We start from the raw sequence: 2,025 nt of genomic DNA, 5'->3' as shown, positions 1-2,025 counted from the left end.
TGCCTGGCGGCCCCCCAGCCCTGGAACCAGCCCCGCATCAGATGGGCCCCCCAAACTCAGCCCCCTGCAAGCACTGGGACCCCTCCAAACCCACCCTCTGCAAACACTGGTATCCCCCCAAACCCACCCCACATCAGACCACCAGGACCCCACCAAACCCACCCATCTGCAGCCACTGGGACCCCCAAATCCACCCCCCTGCGATTCCCCCAAACCCACCCCAACATCAGACCACCGGGACACCCCAAACCCACCCCCCTGCAAACACCAGGACCACCCCAAATCCACTCCAACATCAGACCACCAGGGCCCCCCCAACCTGCTCGTAGGAGATGGGCGCCTGTTTCTGGTGCGAGAGCTCCAGGAGGGTGCTCAGGTCCGTCCGAAGGTCCGTCTTGCACCCGATGAGCAGCACCCGTGTGTTGGGGCAATAATCCAGGATTTCTGTCTTCCACTGAGGGGTGAGGGGTACAGAGCTGCTCTCAGGGACAGGGGACCCCAAAACCCTCTCCACGTCACCCCAGAGGGTTGGCGTCCCTGTGTCCCAGCACACCCCAGACCCCACAGAGACCGCCGTGGATCTGTATCCCCATGTCCCTGCACCCCCCAAACCCCACAGGAACCACAAACCCCACAGGGATTCCCCAGGTCAGTGTCCTGACAGCCCTGAACCCCCAAAACCCTGAAGGGATTCCCCAGGTCAGTGTCCCTGTGCTCCCCAAACCTCACAGAAATCCTCCCCGGACAGTGTCCCTGCATCCCTGAGCCGCCAAACCCCATAGAGACCTCTGAGGACAACATCCCTGTACTCTCCAAACCCTGCAGGGACCACCCCAGATCGTTGTTCCCCTGTCCCTGCACACCCCCCCATCCCCCACAAGGGCCCCCTGGGCTGGTGTCCCCAATCTCTGAGCCCCCCAAACCCTGCAGGGTCAGCGTCCGTGTGTCTGTGAGTCCCCCAAACCTCACAGGGACCCCCCTGGGTTGGTGTCCCCGCATCCTTGAGCCCCCTAAACGCTACGGGGACACTGTCCTGGGGACTGAGCCCCCTCCCCACCTTCTTGGCTGCGCTGTCGAGGGTCTCGGGGCGGCTGATGTCGAAGCAGAGCAGGACGGCGTCCGAGTCGCTGTAGCAGAGGGGACGCACGTTGTCATAGTAGGGAGAGCCTGGGGGAAAAGGGGGTGTCACCGCTCAGCCCCCCCACCCCAGGGACACGAGAAAGGGGGTCTGGCAAAGGGACACAGCCCCCCATCCTGCCCGGGGTGGGGGCACAGCTCTAGAGCCCCCCAAAACAGACACAGCCCCATTCCTGCCTGGAGTGGGGGACATAGGTCTAGACCCCCCCAAAAGGCCCGATGGGCAAACAACTCTTGAACCCCTCAAAAGGGATAAGGACCCCCAAACCAGATACAGCCCCCGCTCCTGCCAGATGTGGGGGTCACACAGCTCTAGAGTGCCCCAAAACAGACACAGCCCCTAAAAGAGACACAGCTCCCCTCCTGCCCAGGGTGGTGGAGCTCTAGAGAACCCCAAAAAGGACACAGGGGCACAGTCCCCCCAAAAGACACAGAGCCACCTCCTGCCTGGGGTTGGGTGCACTGCCTTGGAGCCCCCCAAAAAAGACAGAGCCCACAAAAACAGACACAGCCCCCCTCCTGCCCAGCATGGGGGGTTCACAGTTCCAGAGAACCCCAAAAGGGACAGGGGAACAGAGCTCTAGAGCCCTCTAAAACAGACGCAGCACCTCAAAAGGGACAGGGGGACACACAGATCGAGACCCTCTCAAAAAGGACAACCCCTGCTCCTACCCAACGTGGGTGCACCGAGCTCTAGAGCCCCTCAAAACAGACACAGCCTCGTAAGAGGGACAGGCGGACACACAGCTCTAGAGCCCCCCAAAAGGTACAGAGCCCCCCTCCTGCCGGGGTGAGGGCCACAGCTCTGGAACCCCCCCAAAACGCCACCTCCGTGCCCGCAGCCCATTAACGTCGCATCGCGCCTTCACGAGGCGGCGGGAAATGGAT

At 62.4% G+C, this 2,025-nt stretch overlaps 1 protein-coding gene across 1 annotated transcript in view; it reads right to left on the bottom strand.

Moving 5' to 3' along the window:
• Positions 1-1,192, bottom strand: part of RND1 (Rho family GTPase 1) — a gene marked incomplete at its 5' end in the record, with an annotated part of 3,135 nt that extends 1,943 nt beyond the window's left edge. Inside the window, 3 exons of the mRNA XM_017728677.1 lie at positions 4-20; positions 320-454; positions 1,058-1,192. Coding sequence (XP_017584166.1) covers positions 4-20; positions 320-454; positions 1,058-1,192 — 287 coding nt within the window. The remainder of the gene's footprint in view (positions 1-3; positions 21-319; positions 455-1,057) is intronic.
• Between the last annotated feature and the right edge of the window lie 833 nt (positions 1,193-2,025).

This window comes from Corvus brachyrhynchos, unplaced genomic scaffold (assembly GCF_000691975.1).
Source record: "Corvus brachyrhynchos isolate BGI_N302 unplaced genomic scaffold, ASM69197v1 scaffold193, whole genome shotgun sequence".
Taxonomy (NCBI): Eukaryota; Metazoa; Chordata; class Aves; order Passeriformes; family Corvidae; genus Corvus; species Corvus brachyrhynchos.
The sequence above is the reverse complement of the archived record's forward strand: the minus strand, read 5'-3'. Positions and strand labels throughout refer to the sequence as shown.